The 17219-nt window shown below is 38.3% G+C and overlaps 1 protein-coding gene across 5 annotated transcripts in view; it reads left to right on the forward strand.

The window, feature by feature from the left end:
* Window positions 1-6225: 6225 nt before the first annotated feature.
* The window catches only part of LOC117335247 (semaphorin-1A-like), a 46368-nt gene continuing 35374 nt past the window's right edge, over window positions 6226-17219 (forward strand). The window contains exons 1-2 of one of the 5 annotated variants that reach the window (XM_033895252.1): window positions 6226-6350; window positions 14945-15102. In XM_033895252.1, coding sequence (XP_033751143.1) covers window positions 14994-15102 — 109 coding nt within the window. In that variant the 5' untranslated portion in view covers window positions 6226-6350; window positions 14945-14993. Of the gene's footprint in view, window positions 6351-14521; window positions 15103-17219 lie in introns of those variants that run through there. The other 4 variants (XM_033895251.1, XM_033895253.1, XM_033895254.1 and 1 more) reach the window with 4 other exon arrangements.

The following is a 17219-nucleotide window of genomic DNA, read 5'->3' on the forward strand; positions in this document are numbered from 1 at the left end:
CATTACGATCCATTTCTGTGACCTTCATTTTAATCCATTTCTGTGACCTTCATTTTGATGATTTGCTGAGTTCCCTGGCCTATAATGGTATCTACATGCACTAGTATCAGTGTACCTATATGTAAAACAACTTGAATCATTTTGAAAAATTTACCTGAATCCTATGGGAAACATTTAATTGCTGGCTAACAAGAGCTGCTCACCCCAAAGATAGGGACACTTCTAACTTTGTGGTATACAGTTAGTTTGTGGTGTAATATGCCTACGAAAGTTATGTAATATGTGGTCAGCTAATCCCAGACTGTGCTTGACCAGTGGCCTTTGTCAACAAATGTCGTGAATCAGAATCAATTTGTAGAGAGCTGGCTGTACACCTGGTCGTACACCTGTCTGTCCAGGTAAGTCACACCCATGTCTCATTATGCCTGGTCAGATCTCTTCACATGCCAGTCGGGCCTTGTCCTAAATATCCCAATGATTTGTGAGGCTCACCGTCTTCCTTACCTTAGACGTGAGTTTGCCTGCTATCTACAATGAGAATTCATCTCAACATGTACATTTGTTATACTGCTCATCCTTTGTTACCATGGAAACAATTGTCACAAAACCAGAACCTGTGTAATGAGGACAAACCACTTCTGGATATCAAAACACTATGTTGAAAACACCCCTGGCTTGCTGAATCTAACAAACACCAATATAAACTGTGTTGTTGATGCGTTTGTAATCTATACTGGCCTCTATTATGCTTAAACAAACGTTTATAGGTAATATAATATTTATAATGTAGAAATTGCAGATTTGCTTTGTAAAGAGATTCTCTGAGTGTCCGCTGAGAAATTCAAATTGGGCCAATTAAGTTTTTTTTTATAGCTGGAGAATTGCTATGATTTGTCTGTGTCTGGCGAAAGCGCTGACAGCGTGACGCTACCTCTATTGTGCCGTCTTCCATATCCATTGTAGTAGGTCATTGTAACCCGCTCCACATTTAAACCCTGTGCTAATTTCTTTAAATGTACTAGATTTGTTGCTTTTGAGCATCATAATGGACTGCTTTCTACTTTTCTATAGAAATGTAAATGGGTGTATTAAATGGGTGTTATATATGCTGCACAGGGTCTGCTGGTTAATTGTGCGTACATAGGCTTCAAAAACCTGTACTTTAATGCAGAGTTGTAGCCTTGAACTATATAAAACCAATTCTCAACGTGTACAGATCCGTTTCTCATCTGTTTGTTTATACTGAACGATCACAAGTGTAAAAAGCTGCGACCGATATCCATTTTGTAATGCATGCAAACTCAGTCATTTGGTCTCTTGCCAAATATACAGAATTGATTTTGAATATAATAATTTAGATGGCAATTAAATAAAAATAAATATGTATGGAATAATGCTCAATGGATGAGTCAAATGAATATTAATATTTCATGAGAGAGGAACGTTCTCGAACACTGCCAAAGGAAGGTCATCTTAACCTATCTTACAATCTAATGCAGCAATTCAATTAAGTGAACAGGCGTATTTAACATTGGTGATCTCAAGTTTGCTGGAAGTTACACTCCCGAACTGACAAGCCCAAGATATAAGATTATGAAAACCTTTTGAATGACATTTCAAAGACTCCCAATTGGTCTGAAGATTCCTGGATAGTTGATACAGTCATTTTATTCATTATAAGCTTTCCTGATTCTGCTTTGCCAGCCATTCGCCAATACCTTGTGTCAGTTTAACGATGGAAATGTGTCTACTCTTTTGTGCCTGCTTTAATTACCAGCCATTCTTTCCATTTGGTTTCTGCTTGAACTGCCTCACCATCTATTCTTTAGTTCCTACTTCTACAACCACAGTCCTTACTAGATGGTTTCTAATCTTCCAACCATCATCCAAGCTCCCTGGTTTCCGCTTTTCTAACCATAATTGTCCCCACTCCCTGGTTTCTACTTTTCCAACCATTGTCAATGCTCCCTGGTTTCCGCTTTTATAACCATTGTCTTTGCTCCCTGGTTTAAGCTTTTCCAACCATTGTCCTTCTCCCTGGTTTTTACTTTTCCAACCATTGTCAATGCTCCCTGGTTTCTGCTTGTTGAACTGTTGGCCCTTTCCCCTGGTTTCCGCTTTTCTAACTATTGCCCTTTCCCCTGGTTTCCGTCTTTCCAACCATTGCCCTTTCCCCTGGTTTCCGCTTTTCCAATCATTGTCCCCACTCCCTGGTTTCTACCTTTCCAACCATTGTCCTTTCTCCCTGGTTTCTATTTTTCTAACCATCATCCATACTCCCTGGTTTCTGCTTTTCTAACATTGTCTATGCTCCCTAGTTCCAACCATTGTCCTTCTCCCTGGTTTTTACTTTTCCAACCATTGTCAATGCTCCCTGGTTTCTGCTTATCGAACTGTTGGCCCTTTCCCCTGGTTTCCGCTTTTCCAACCATTGTCCCCACTCCCTGGTTTCTACCTTTCCAACCATTGCCCTTTCCCCTGGTTTCCGCTTTTTCAATCATTGTCCCCACTCCCTGGTTTCTACCTTTCCAACCATTGTCCTTTCTCCCTGGTTTCTACCTTTCCAACCATTGTCCATACTGCCTGGTTTCTATTTTTCTAACCATTGTCCATACTGCCTGGTTTCTATCTTTCCAACCATTGTCCATACTGCCTGGTTTCTATCTTTCCAACTTATTGTCCCTTTTCCCTGGTTTCTACTTTTCTGACCACTGTCCCCTCTTCCTACTCCCCCCATCAACCCTATCACATTGTTTGTGCTTTCCCAACCATTGTTAAGGTAAAAGTGGGTTCAAACAATTGTTGGCTTACCAAATGAGTGTCTGGTCATCAACAATATGTCTGTTATTACCCATCAGTACAAACTACAAAATTAACAATTGCAATTTGGCAAAAAGTCCATTCATCTCATTTGAAATGGTCAAGGTCTGATAGAACCAAACCCACTTGGACCAAAGTGATCTCGTTTCATCCAAGTATATGATAGGACAGTTTCACAGTTTCAAGGTCAAATCAAGTCCTTATCATTTCACTGTTTCAAGGTCAGATCAAGTCCTTATCCTTTCACAGTTTCAAGGTCAGATCAAGTCCTAATCCTTTCACAGTTTCAAGGTCAGATCAAGTCCTAATTCTTTCACAGTTTCAAGGTCTGATCAAGTCCTAATCCTTTCACAGTTTCAAGGTCAGATCAAGTCCTAATCCTTTCACAGTTTCAAGGTCAAATAAAGTCCTACCTGTCTCTGTCATTTACGTTCCATCAGGCTCAACCAAAGAGACCAAAACGTCTCAGCTTTAGGCAATATCGGGAAACTCTAGTAAACAGAAGTTCTTCTATAAAACATTTCCCAGGCTTTTCTCTACAAGAGGCCTTCACCTAAGAAATCTTTAAACATACAATTACATTCAACTTGTATTGTGAAACGAGGTGTTCTTCTGTGTGAATTGATAAAAAAGCATTCAGTTGCAGAAAACTCAATTAAAAAGCTGTTGTTAATTTCTAGATATTTAAAAGGACGATAGTGTCCTTGTGATAGTCGTGTCATCGGTCGTGTACGTTAACGAACGTTCTCAAGGTTTACTGAGTACGTACAGTGTAGAATGAGTCACTTTTTATTATAGATAAGAAATATATACATAAAAATGAAATAAGACTTTGAACCAATGTAAACAAATGTTTAAATACGTGTCAGTATTCCGTGACGTATTCTTTAGTGTTGCACAGATTTATAACTGATAATGCCACGAGGGGGGCATTCCAAGGCTGGGGAGTTGTTGTCAGGAAACTAACATTCAGTGGAATGGACATGCGAGAGAATTTGGTCTGGTTTTTTTGGTTTTTTTTTACTTGTTTACAGTCTTATTTTTAATCTTAAGATATGCAACAGGTTAGTTTTACCTGAAATGTTTTCTTTTATTCTGACCTAGTCTTTCCCAGAATTAATCTGGGAACAGTTGCTTTCCTTATTACAGGGATGTAATGATACCATGCAAGGACATAGGGTGTATATATTACATAGTTTAACATAAGTTTGATTTAAAGGTGTTTACAAACATTTGAATGCATGTCCGTGCTCAAGGTCTTTATTGCATAATTTAACTGAGATTTGACATGGAAAAGTCTGAAGCAACACTCTGCTGTCACAATATCTTGTCTGTAAAGTCAAGTTATCATCAGATGATAGTTACCTCCCTTACTCAACCATAGCTCCCTAACCTCATAACCCTCACACAACAGTTACCTCCAACATGTAATTCTCTTAACCAAAGTTATCTCCCCTTATAATTATCTCTTAAGTTATCTTACTTGTAATCTTTCCACTAATTTTATCTCCCCTTTTGATACCAAGGTTATCTCGCCTTCTGATACCAAAGTTACCTCCCCTCCTGATACCAAAGTTACCTCCCCTCCTGATACCAAAGTTATCTCCCCTCCTGATACCAAAGTTACCTCCTCTCCTGATACCAAAGTAATCTCCCCTTCTGATACCAAAGTTACCTCTCCTCCTGATACCAAAGTTACCTCCCCTCCTGATACCAAAGTTACCTCCCCTCCTGATACCAAAGTTACCTCCCCTCCTGATACCAAAGTTACCTCCCCTCCTGATACCAAAGTTATCTCCCCTCCTGATACCAAAGTTACCTCCTCCTCCTGATACCAAAGTTATCTCCCCTTCTGATACCAAAGTTACCTCCCCTTATGATACCAAAGTTACCTCCCCTTCTGATACCAAAGTTATCTCCCCTTCTGATACCAAATTATCTCCCCTTTTGATACCAAAGTTACCTCCCCTTCTGATACCAAAGTTACCTCCCCTTCATAACCAATCAGACTAGCATGAATGACAAGCACAGGTGATGGTAACAAAGTTATTCATTATTGATAAAAATGATTTCTGCTTGATATATATAGCTTGAAATCTAGATTTCAGAAGATTTCCAGGGAGGGAGAAATATGGTAGCTGTTCATATCTCTTGTAATTTAATATGTTTGATATATGTTGTCAAAAGGTGAATGAATATTTGAAGACAGTCATTGTATTTATGTGTGATTTCTACCATTACACTACCTAATTAACAATCCTGTGAGTGTCCCTAAAGACAAGTGACATCTGAGAATCCTATATCGATGTGTAGAAGCATTACTGTGCAAAATTTTAGGCCTTGAAATACAGTACCTTCATAACAGACTTGAAAAAAGTACATGAACATATCTTGGACAAGTACCCTATCCAATTTTATTTCCACAGTTACTATTAATCAATGTTACAGAAACAATAGAATATTTTTTCTGTGTGATGCGATCGTCATATTTTATGTTAGCATTGGTTGGAGTTTCAAGGCTGTTTTTCCATTGCAGTCTTCCACCCATTTCAATTTTGAAAAGTCATTCCTGGGTATATCATATTCTACAAGCTCTTCTGAAAGAAATTGTTAACAAATAACAAAAATACCTTCATAAGAATTTGTCCTGTAATCACGATTCCCTCCCACCCTGCTCTAAATACACATCGTCAAGAAGCCTATTAGCTCTAATTACCCCACAAATTAGGAGTGTCACTTTGGTCTTGAAATTTAAGTACTTGTAAGTATTACACAACAAATATACATCACAAACACTTCATCTTGATGTCATATGTATCATGCTATTTTCTCCAAGATCCAATTGCAATAATTTAAAATATAATTGGAGGGAAATTTCTTATCAAAAGATGAAAGTTTTTCATCCTTCTGTTGAAAAAGTAAGTGTTGAAATATGATCGTTTCTGCAGACTTGATTGATGTATACAAAAAAACAACCTTTCAGGGTTTGATAGCGGTAAATTTTTAATTCTAAGAAACAGTGCTTCAATAAAAGATGAAATATATTTTAAATGACCCAGGGTCTATTAGTTCTGTGGTAAATTGATGTGTAAGAGTTACACAGCAAATCCAGACATCCACTTTACATGCTGTCACCCTGACACGTTCCACAATGGACATTTTAATTGGGTAAAAAGTCTCGGACACTGAATGGCCTGAATAGGTGAGCTGCAGGTAGCTAGAGGTCAGGTATTGTGTCCCCGTCGGCTGGACGGAGATCACAGCTGGGGGAATGTGAGGCCCTATCCCAGGTAACCGCCAAACAACCTGCCGCGGCACGATTCCATTTTATCTGGCCCCAGCTTCTAGTGTCATATTATTAGATCACGGGACCTGAGCAGAGCTAAGCTCGCTTCTGATTGGTTGACGCTCACATAAATGTTTACTATCAACTTTACTACGTTGTTTATACTGATGGCGTGACTACGGTTTTATATATACGGCAAAGCTTTAAACCTTTGTGGAAGGGAACTGATTCGGAAGAATTAACGGTAAGTTGCTTGTTCCTAAGATTGTCCGTGCATGCATGCAGCTGATTACGATTATTGAGTGCACATGCATTTATGTAGAGGGGCACAACGAGTAGGGTCACAGGTGTGTGTGGAGTTAGCGTGAGAGCCCCGGTTATGGTGATGAGGTCAGTGTTACCTGTGTGTGTGTACAGGTGTGAAGACTTGTTCGCTCACCTGGTCAAGCACATTGAGTAAGGACAAACAATATCATTATTCATACTACCAATAGCCGAAAATACCTGTGTGTCAATTTTAACATTGAGCAGATTCAGATTTTGTTTTCAAACTTTTTGTTTAATATGTTGCATAAGAGATACGAGGTTTGTCTATCTGTTACATGCTCTCTAGGTGCTGGGACTAGTAAGTGTGGGGCAGATCTGATATAGCAGCTCGCAGCTCACTGTCAGATATATATTAGTTAAAGACCATTAGCAATGATGTGGATTAGTCATGGTGTAATTAATTAACTGTCCCCCTCTACCATGGACTTGTTATTACAGGATGGTAGGGGGACTGATGAAGTGTTACAGGGGAGGAGTGAGGGAATTAGGGAGGTGAGAGGGAAATAGGCTAGGGTATTAGAGAGGAGGGGGGACTGACAAAGTGTTACAGGGGAGAAGTGAGGGAATTAGGGAGGTGAGAGGGAAATAGGCTAGGGTATTAGAGAGGAGGGGAGGGGGACTGACAAGGTGTTACAGGTGAGGAGTGAGGGAATTAGGGAGGTGGGAGGGAAATAGGCTAGGGAATTAGAGAGGGGTGAGAGGGAGATAGGCTAGGGTATTAGAGAGGAGAGAGGGGGAACTAGAGAGGTGGTGAGGGTATTAGAGGGAAGGGGAGGGGGAACTGGAGAGGAGGTGAGGGGGAAATAGAGAGGTGGTGAGGGAAAATGGAGGTATTAGAGGGAAGGGGAGAGAGGACTGGAAAAGTGGTAAGAAAAAATGAGGATATTGGAGGGAAAGAGGAAGGAGAATTAAAAAGATGGGTGGCAAGGGAAATGGGAGGGTATTAGAGGGAAGAGGATGAGGAACTAAAGAGCTTGTGAGGGAAATGGGAGGGTATTAGAGGGAAGAGGATGAGGAACTAAAGAGCTTGTGAGGGAAATGGGAGGGTATTAGAGGGAAGAGGATGAGGAACTAAAGAGCTTGTGAGGGAAATGGGAGGGTATTAGAGGGAAGAGGATGAGGAACTAAAGAGCTTGTGAGGGAAATGGGAGGGTATTAGAGGGAAGAGGATGAGGAACTAAAGAGCTTGTGAGGGAAATGGGAGGGTATTAGAAGGGAGGGTTGATATAGTTAGTATTCACTCTTCAGAACATTTCCTGTGTCAGACGAAAATTTGCAGACCTGATCCACTCTGGTGGTAGCGCACCCATTGACTGCATGATCATGGTTGCATGTGCATTGCATGTGAGTGATGTTGATTGGTGTTGTATTGTTATGTGGGTTTGTGAGACAGATATTCGTCTGGTCCATGTATCAGCAGCTCTCTCTACCCTGAGGTACAGATGTGCAGTGATTATAACGCCAGTTCTCTTACATAAGTTCCCAGGGTTTCCATGACAACAGTAAACAAGCCAGTTTGTGTGTATACTTATATTGTTGTGGTTTACCTGCATTGTTAAATATAAGTGTTGGGAGAGGCAGTAGTTTGACTCTTTTCCAAGTTCGTATAACTACAAAAAGAAAGATTCCGGAGGATTTTTTTTTTAAAATGAGTTCATGTAACTACAGAAAAATGGAAAACCTCTTCCCAAAATGTAAGGAAATATGAAGAATTGATAATTCAGCATCTGGTTTGTGTGAAGGTTTACATTCAAGGGAAGCTTCTTATGAGGTTCTGCACTGTATCATTAATCTAGATTTTACAATCAGAAGTTTTTGTTTGGAAACCTCTGACATATGGAATGACGTAACTTAATTACTCTGTAGTTTGGAGAAACATCATTTAGTAGGAAAATCTTATAATGGACTTCATTTTAAAACTCTGAAGTTCGTTTTAAAACCAATATTATGTTAACACTACCTATATTCGTGAAGGGGACTAAAGGTTTTTGCTGTTATTAGTTTAACTTAAGGGGGTTTTGATATTCTGACACCAGTTTCATCTTTCTAGTTAATTGCTAATTAACTTTTGAAAAATATATAGCAAAGCACTGCAGAATATGTGAGGGAAGTTTCTTAGCCAGGATTTTTTGTTAAAAATCCAATACTACTCAGAATGGAAAATTTTCAGTTAGAGAAGTTAGGAACGCTGATGATCGAAACATTTTTTAGCCCACCATCATCAGATGGTGGGCTATTCAAATCGCCCTGCGTCCGTGGTCCGTCGTCCGTCCGTCCGTCCCTCCGTCCGTCCGTCCGTCCGTCCGTAAACAATTCTTGTTATCGCTATTTCTCAGAAAGTGCTGAAGGGATCTTTCTCAAATTTCATATGTAGGTTCCCCTTGGTACCTAGTTATGCATATCGCATTTTGAGACCTATCGGAAAACAACATGGCCGACAGGCAGCCATCTTGGATTTTGACAATTGAAGTTTGTTATCGCTATTTCTCAGAAAGTACTGAAGGGATCTTTCTCAAATTTCAGATGTATGTTCCCCTTGGTGTCTAGTTATGCATATTGCATTTTGAGACCAATCTGAAAACAACATGGCCGACAGGCAGCCATCTTGGATTTTGACAATTGAAGTTTGTTATCGCTATTTCTCAGAATGTACTGAAGGGATCTTTCTCAAATTTCATATGTAGGTTCCCCTTGGTGCCTAGTTATGCATATCGCATTTTGAGACCAATCGCAAAACAACATGGCCGACAGGCAGCCATCTTGGATTTTGACAATTGAAGTTTGTTATTGCTATTTCTCAGAATGTACTGAAGGGATCTTTCTCAAATTTCATATGTAGGTTCCCCTTGGTACCAAGTTATGCATATTGCATTTTGAGACCAATCAAAAAGACAACATGGCCGACAGGCAGCCATCTTGGATTTTGACAATTGAAGTTTGTTATCGCTATTTCTCAGAATGCACTGACGAGATCTTTCTCACATTTCATATGTAGCATCCCCTTGGTGCCTAGTTATGCATATTGCATTTTGGGACCAATCGGAAAACAACATGGCCGACAGGCAGCCATCTTGGATTTTGACAATTGAAGTTTGTTATTGCTATTTCGCAGAAAGTACTGAAGGGATCTTTCTCAAATTTCATATGTAGGTTCCCCTTGGTACCAAGTTATGCATATTGCATTTTGAGACCAATCAAAAAAACAACATGGCCGACAGGCAGCCATCTTGGATTTTGACAATTGAAGTTTGTTATCGCTATTTCTCAGAATGCACTGACGGGATCTTTCTCACATTTCATATGTAGCATCCCCTTGGTGCCTAGTTATGCATATTGCATTTTGGGACCAATCGGAAAACAACATGGCCGACAGGCAGCCATCTTGGATTTTGACAATTGAAGTTTGTTATTGCTATTTCTCAGAAAGTACTGAAGGGATCTTTCTCAAATTTCATATGTAGGTTCCCCTTGGTACCAAGTTATGCATATTGCATTTTGAGACCAATCGGAAAACAACATGGCCGACAGGCAGCCATCTTGGATTTTGACAATTGAAGTTTGTTATCGCTATTTCTCAGAATGTACTGAAGAGATCTTTCTCAAATTTCATATGTATGTTTCCCTTGGTGCCTAGTTATGCATATCGCATTTTGAGACCTATTGGAAAACAACATGGCCGACAGGCAGCCATCTTGGATTTTGACAATTGAAGTTTGTTATCGCTATTTCTCAGAATGTACTGAAGAGATCTTTCTCAAATTTCATATATAGGTTCCTCTTGGTGCCTAGTTATGCATATTGCATTTTTGAGACCAAACGGAAAATAACATGGCCGACAGGCAGCGATCTTGGATTTTGACAATTGAAGTTTGTTATCGCTATTTCTCAGAAAGTAATGAAGGGATCGTTCTCAAACTTCATATGTAGGTTTCCCTCGGTGCCTAGTTATGCATATTGCATTTTGAGACCAGTCAGAAAACAACCTGGCCGACAGGCAGCCATCTTGTATTTTGACAATTGAAGTTTGTTATCGCTATTTTACAGAAGGTACTGAAGGGATCTTTCTCAAATTTCATATGTAGGTTCCCCTTGGTCCCTGGTGTTGCATTTTGGGACCAATCCGAAAACAACATGGCCGACAGACGGCCATTATCGCTAAATCTTAAATTTTATATATAGGTTTCCCTTGTTTGAAAAGTACTAGAGGGCTGTTTCTGAATTTACACAGATTAGTAAGACTTAGAGGAAGGGAAAAGTAGAGAAAAGATCAATCTGACATGGAACCTATAAAGATCATTCAATGGTGGGCGCCAAGATCCCTCTGGGATCTCTTGTTTACAGAAGGCCCTGTTAGGTGACTTTGTATTGAAGTTCCTGTTTCCTGATGGCCGAATGGCTAAGGTGTCCGGACACTTTATCACTATAGCCCTCCACCTCTGGGTCACGAGTTCGAAACCTAAATAGGGCAGTTGCCTAGTACTGACCATAGGCCAATGTTTTTTCTCTGGGTACTCAGCTTTCTTCCATCTCCAAAACCTAGTACGTCCTTATATGACACTGGTTGTTAATAGGACGTTAAACAAAATAAACCAAACCAAATTATAAAGAATATGTTTGCATAATGCATCATTCATCGGATTTTGGTTTATCTAGTACTTGTGCCAAGATAGCAACTGGGTAGATTAGGGCAATATAGTTATAGCAACACCCAAGTAAATATATCCATTTTAATCAGAATGATCACTTCTGTCAACCTGGCTACATGTGAAAGCTTTTTACTTTCAAGAATAGAGACCGAAAACTAGCCTTTGGTACTAACATGGTGGAACTTCAGATTTAAGTGAACAACAAAAGAGTTTTCTCTTCACTCATCCTAAACAAACTCCCATTTTGCAAATTAAAACTAAAAACAACTTCTTTTCTTATTAAAAAAAAAGACAAGTGTATGTTTATTTAAATTCATTCTTGCGAATTAAGTAAATATGCACGCACATGTAATGCAAATAGCTTTCATGGCTGCAGCTTTGTGCATGCTTTTTGAATCTGAACATCAAACAGATTTCTGTTTGGTTTTTATCATTTGTAGCTAATATTGTCTGAGACAGAACATGTGTGTGTATAACAAATCATATTAACAGTTATTTTATTTGAATTTGTATGGACAGGAAGAGGGGTGATCAAGTGTTTGTTTGAGAGTTGAGACCAAAGTTTGTAAAGTTTTGAGTTTCTGAGACTTTCAAACTCTTTATCCAATGAAAATGCAAGTAGGCAAACAGACAGAGTTTAAAATCGGTCTGACTCATTGTGATTCTAATAATTCCCGGGTGGACTGAGCTTGTAGAAATGGCCTTGAACTTATTGCAAAGGGATTTATACTACTTAGAATGAAATCACATCACGTTTGCCCAGGTAAAATTAGTTGTAAAGGGTCCGACAGGATATACATGCGTTTCTCTGGGTAGCCGGACAGGCTGTAACGATAAGGTTTGTTTACACAACGTAAATCACCGACGGCTCTGATTGAAAATAAATACATCGCTCTTTTTTTTTTTTTTCCAAAACATGATAGTGCAAAATAGTGTTGAATTCGTCGATAAGAGTAAGAATTTTAAACTTTTGAAATATTAACAGAATTTATACCATAAAAAGTTGGTACTTGTTATGTAAGTTTGGTGTGGCAGTTTATTTTTGCTATCGGAACGTCGACACATTTACCGTAGTGATACAGGTGTACTGTAGTAAAATGTATGTTTATCGTAGTATATGCGTTACTATTTGCGTCAATAGTGGCTATACATTGTGAGTCATGCATAAGGTGCCGTAAGACGTGAAAATCAGCTGATCACAACTTTGAGTTGCATGGCTGCACTAAACAATTTAGGTATGATGTGTGTTGTCCAGAGTGATATCGGCTCATCTGCGCGACAGCCACAATTTGACAAAAATACCGGGGACACATATAGATACATTTTGTGACCTGGGAACAAACATTTTTATTACCTAGTGATGATATTAATACATGGTGTGATACAGAAATAGATTTAGCCAGACTGGTGTCGTATAGCTGACATGTAAATACATTGTGTGACACATAAATACATTGTATGACACAGTGACACATAGATACACTATTGATACATTGTAGGACACATAGATACATTGAGTGATACATTGTAGGACACATAGATACATTATATGACACATAGATACATTGTAGGACACATAAATACATTGTAGGACACATAGATACATTGTAGGACACATAGATACATTGTAGGACACATAGATACATTGTAGGATACATAAATACATTGTTGACACAGATACATTGTAGACACATAGATACATTTTAGGACACATAGATACATTGTAGGACACACCAATACACTGTAGGACACATAGATACATTGTAGACACATAGATACATTTAAGGAAACATAGATACATTGTAGGACACATAGATACATTGTAGGACACATAGATGCATTGTAGGACACAAAGATACATTGGACAATGCATAGAAACATTGTAGGACACATAGAACCATTGTAGGACACATAGATACATTGTAGGACACATTGATACATTGTAAGACACATTGATACTTTGTAGGACACATAGATACATTGTATAATACATAGATACATTGTACAATACAAAGATATATTGTAGGACACATAGATACATTGTATACTACATAGAAATATTATAAGACACATAGATACATTGTACAATACATAGATATATTATAGGACACATAGATACATTGTACAATGCATAGATATATTGTAGGACACATATATACATTGTAGGACACATAAATACATTATATGACACAGGGACAATTTGTATGACACAATTTCTATTACCTATATTGATCTACCTTATAAAACTTATCTACTCAGTTTTACTGAACCTTAATATGATATTCTAATCATAAAAATCAGACAATAACTCACGATCAGCTATTTATTCAACAATTGATATCAATGTTGTAAATAACATTTTAAGAAAGATTTTTTGCTAAAGTTGTATCAGGTAATATAACACTATCTCAATTTTGGCATCTTGCATTTTACCTAACACTATATGCATGTATAAAATTCAATTAAAGACTTTTTGTTTATTCCACTTTTTTAAAATCAATATAAAAATACCTATTAAAATTTTGAAATACTGTAGTGACATAGCAAATTTTAATCATTACTATATAACTGGTTATTAGTGAAGATTCGGAGTATGCAAATGTAATGTTGGACTGTTTTACCATCACTGAAATAGGTAAGAAACTTGTGCATTCTTCCTAGGGGGGGCCAATATCTTAACGAGGATTAGTTATTTTTTATTTCGCATTTTTTGTTATTTGTTTAGGAAGTGTTACAGAGGGCTTTATCTGTAAATATTGATCCGGAATGGTTAGACCCCCACATCGGTCGTGTATCTGATCTTGTGTAAAGCTATTAAAGAATCCTAGGGGTGTTACATGTGACACCTTTAATCAAGGTTAACGACACCTGTTGCCTTACATATATCTCCTACCTGCCTATATAAGTGGTAAGTAAAGCAGTTATTTTCCGTTTATTAAAGCTACATGTATCTGATTTATGTATATTTTGGAAGTTTTCTGAAATTACCTTTTTACTTTAGATCTGCTTAAAGTTGTTAATTAGACAGCTCACTTACTTTACAAATCTATTATTTTGTTTGGGTACACAAACCCAAAGACCTCATGTCACTAAGGCTGTATGCTATATACCTTATATATTTGTTTTACCCCCTACAAACTATCCACAGAGATTGCTGGAAATAATACAACAGATATACCTCAAATAATAATGATATCAAATTTATTCCATATCTGTTAATTATCCAGATAATTTCTTTGAAAATGTGTCCTTATCTGGTGTGAGCCTGTGTTCTGTAATCGTGTAACTAAACAGTATAGTAACAACAGCACATGGTGCTTGTGTACCTCACTGACTGTGCCTGGCAATCAGCATGCTGACTGACAAGTCCATCGACCAATCAGCTGCCAGCACTTGTAAGCCCCGCCCACTGAGTAGCTATGTGTAGAGACAGGTTTTACTACAACACATTCAGAGTAATGAAAACAACAGCACATGCTGTTTGGTGAAAAGCAGAGTTGTGAGAATAGTGCTACTCACTTGATTATTGTGGATATTCTGTGCAGGATTGTTGTGTGTGTGATAGCCTGGATTATATAAAAAAATATCTATAAATATCAACTGCACTCCTGTAAAATATTTCTTCACTATGTACAGAGAGCACAGGTGATTTCATCTCAGGGATATATATATAACATACCTGTAAACTCTATAAGAATTAAGGGATTTTTACCTGAGAAACTAGTTCAGTGCCTGTTTTAAAGACTCAGGTAAAAAATTTGGCAAGACTGCAGTTGATGTACATTGATAGAATCATGGCATCAGATTTAATGAAATAATAAACAAATTTCTTGTGGATTATTATTATACACGAACGTGTTTGCAGGTGACCTGGGAGGTGTTTTGGAGGTACACGATTTACTGGAATAACATATATGTGCACCATGGACTTACTAACTATCCTGATTGTCTTCGTGGTCCATGTGACTCTCGCTCAGGACTGGCATCGAGATTTTGAAGCAATCAAGATTTGGAACATCGAAGGTAAATATTGTTCTGATAATTTGTCTGAATCTTTAACTAACTTCATTAATTTACTTGTGTGTTTCTCAATTATACTTTAAATAGTATTAATGGTCTTATAACTAACTCTATAAATATCAACTACCTGTAAAATATATATTTATATATATATTGTGTGGCGTTTCTATGTGAAATCGTATTCTATCCTACAACAATATAAGCTTATAGTTGACACGGACCCCTGCGAGATATTAATCTAGTTCTGTGTAGATAGTAATGATAGAGTTTTTGACCACCACAAAGACTGGCTAAATTTGTTGACTTAGCCAGGTAAGGTAAACCCTTCACGAGGCCTGATTTCTTAATGGTCAACTCTGTTATACAACTAGGTCAGGATAGGGATGGTCTCGTGAAGGTAACCTATGATTATACTGGGGGAAATCCCACAAGTACACCGACATTGATTGCACACCTGTGAAACTCTGGGGTTTTATCGTGACATATATCCCCTTATAGCTGTTGGGTATAAATACACTTCAGTAATGTAGATGAGATGGGAGCACTTTATTCTCCGACATGTATGGAAGCGCAAATGAATAAGTCCACAACACAGAGGGGATATTTATATTGAAATCCATCACGACTGCCTTTCAGTCCCCCTATTGGGCTCTTTAAAATAAAACTCCATAGTGGCACAAAAATATAAGCTCAACATCTTATATTGAAATTCATTTATTCATATCATTCTTATACAGAATAACAATGCAGGTTGAATTTAAATAGAGGGGGGAGGGCAATTTGATACAAAGGAGTCGTCAGGGTGGACATAATAGGCAGATCAGGGTAGGAGTGGTGGTTACCTGTAACTCAATACCTGGGCCCATGTTACCTGTCAGCCAGGACTGACACTACCAACATCTAATCCTCCCCTGACACTTCTCATCCACCAGCGCGGCAAAGTCACCAGACCGCGTCCAGGAAAGCGTGATGTGTTTACTAAAAGGGGGGCACGTAGAGTCAAAATACAGTCCGCTTGTTTTGTTGTAGGTATATAGTACGTAGTAATATATGGTACAATTTATGAAGGATTTGACCTTACGAAGCTGCTTTCGTCACTACAACAGTCTACCAGGGATGGGGAAATTTACATGAGAAATATGCATGCATAACAAATTATTCAGTAAAGGTGATATATTTCTATATAAACACTCCCATATCGACTGATAAAATTTCGCAATGGGGTTTTTTTTATCAACAAGCACAAAATGAATCATTTAACTTTCAAAATTAAATTTAGTAAATTTTGTACAACAATTATCCAACACAGCATGATTTGAGTTTTAGAAAGTGATGATGATGATTATTTAGAGATTTAGAGATTCCAGTCAGATGATAGTAGGTAGATGACAGTATATGTTACAGCTGTATGTTCTAGCAGTGCCACACGCACAGCTGGCCCAGATTCCTCATCAAAAGAGTCCCCTCACATCTGGATATTAGATACAGTGGCTGGGGAGGAATGAGTCCAACTCAGATTTGTAAACACTCACAAACCTGTCAAAATAATCATAAATTATCCCATAAAATATTCAAATGTCATTTGTCTGAAAGGAATCTGTAAATGGATATTGGGCTTTCTCACAAGTGAATGGTCCCCACTGATATTGAGGTTGCTGTGGTTATAAGATTTAGAGCTTATAGAGGTGGGGGGGGGGGGGGGGGGGGGGGGGGGTCTACTCATAATCAATATTCAGGTCAGGGAGGGCTGGAGGACATTACTTTTACCCACACATTAAAAAATCAATATAACCAAGGTTAGGCTGTAAATGGGAGTTATTGAGCACATTATATTCACAGTGATAGGGGACAGTGGTCAGTATACTTAAGCTGACTGACCCATCCTTTGACCTGCTGGCTCACCTGTTGAATCAACTGTGGTCAGCTTGTGACACCTGGGCTAGTCTGATAAGGTATAATTACCTGTGTACTGAAACTTTATCATCAGGCTGTGGACTTAGTCACAGCAGACACTGAAGGAACATGTGTAATATATTTACTATGTGATGAATGATGCACAGGACTTCAGTACTTAGGGGAGAGGACTGGTTCTGTAAAGAGAGAGAGAGAGGGAAGGAAGG

Source organism: Pecten maximus, chromosome 9 (genome assembly GCF_902652985.1).
Source record: "Pecten maximus chromosome 9, xPecMax1.1, whole genome shotgun sequence".
Lineage (NCBI taxonomy): Eukaryota > Metazoa > Mollusca > Bivalvia > Pectinida > Pectinidae > Pecten > Pecten maximus.